Genomic DNA, 1,455 nt, shown 5'->3' with positions numbered 1-1,455 from the left:
ATTCATCATTTATGAAGGATGGATGAGGCTAGTTATTAGCTCCTGGCCTCCAACCATGGACAAGCAGACAGACATTGTATTATAGATCAACCCGTCCTCCTAAGGTTTCCCATCGTCAAGAAACGGTCAGTTTAAAATGTCCTCTCCTAACCTACCTGAGGACCCAAACTAGGGAACTGGACAGTTCGTCACTTTTGCGAGCGGCTTCCATTTTTATATACGAAAATTTCTGGTCGTATGTAACGCATAAGATCGAAATGCGACGTTCTTTATAAGAGGACAGGTTGTATAGATATAGAAGATTATTTTTTATAAGAGATTTGTAATAGTTCATCGAAGATAAACTGTAATCATGATATAAACAATGTTTATGCTCGATATGTTTTTATTATTGTATATATTTAGTCACAGTAAACAAATAGAAGGCTCAGCTGACAACAGCTGGTGTTCAACCATAATATCCATAGCCTCCATAACCTCCATATCCTCTGCCGAAGCCTCCAAAGCCACCGAAGCCCCGCCCGAAGCCTCCTAAGCCTCCAAAGCCGCCGAGGTAACCTGGATTAGCCTCAGGCTCAGCAGCTGGATCAGCGCTCCTCTTTCCACGATAGAAGCCTCCGTATCCTCCATAACCTCCGTATCCTCCATATCCTAACCCGAAGCCACGACCGAAACCTCCAAAGCCTCCCAAGCCACCAAAGTAACCGGGCTCAGCCTCTGGGGCAGGAGCAGCGCTTGTGTCCACCAAGCAGAAGGCGGCCAGGGCGGCAACAATGATCTGTTAAAAAAACAAAAAACTTAGTTTACTTTCTAAACATTATGAATAAATGAAACGTACCTACACTAAGCCAGTAAAGGTTGCATAAAACTTTACGCCAGAATAAAACAAATTAGGACATATAAACAATCACCTGTAATAGTGTTATATATAGAATGTGCTAAAGGGACGTATACATATGCTGCTATTGAACCATAGTTATTGTCAGGTCTCAGAAGGAGGCCTGGTCAGAGACCGAACCGCTTTGACCCCAGGAACAACCGTAAGGTAGTCTATCAACAAAGATATTAGACAGGTAAGGCCAAAATAGATGTTAATGTCAAGTTATAAACTGCAAACTGCTGAGTATGAGAGACTAAGAGAGCCAGAAGGTGTCACTCACCAGGGTCTTCATGGTTCAGGAGTGTCAGTGTTGACTGTGGCAGCTGGAGGCAGCGTGGCCTTATATACCACACAGGGGCGGGGCCACCCAAACCCTCTCAGTGTTCCTTTATATACAAGGTCACACGGAACTTTTTTAATCTTCAGTTGTAAACCTTGTGGGGCGTAGGAGCCTGGAATCGCCGGCCGCACGAGCGGGAGACGGGGTCGATGGTTCGCGGGTTCTACGGACCATATGAATTAAATTTTATTATCCACGTTAATAAAAATATTATGAACTGACAGACATTCTCTCC

General features: G+C 44.2%; 1 protein-coding gene across 1 annotated transcript; it reads right to left on the bottom strand.

The window, feature by feature from the left end:
* Positions 1-367: 367 nt before the first annotated feature.
* Positions 368-1,203, bottom strand: LOC123746388 (uncharacterized). The gene is made up of 2 exons (XM_045727897.2): positions 1,161-1,203; positions 368-778 (listed from the first exon to the last, which is right to left on the bottom strand). The coding sequence occupies exons 1-2, from the start codon at positions 1,170-1,172 to the stop codon at positions 449-451; spliced, it is 342 nt and encodes a 113-aa protein (XP_045583853.2). The 5' UTR covers positions 1,173-1,203; the 3' UTR covers positions 368-448.
* Between the last annotated feature and the right edge of the window lie 252 nt (positions 1,204-1,455).

This window comes from Procambarus clarkii, chromosome 80 (assembly GCF_040958095.1).
Source record: "Procambarus clarkii isolate CNS0578487 chromosome 80, FALCON_Pclarkii_2.0, whole genome shotgun sequence".
NCBI classification, from domain to species: Eukaryota; Metazoa; Arthropoda; class Malacostraca; order Decapoda; family Cambaridae; genus Procambarus; species Procambarus clarkii.
The sequence above is the reverse complement of the archived record's forward strand: the minus strand, read 5'-3'. Positions and strand labels throughout refer to the sequence as shown.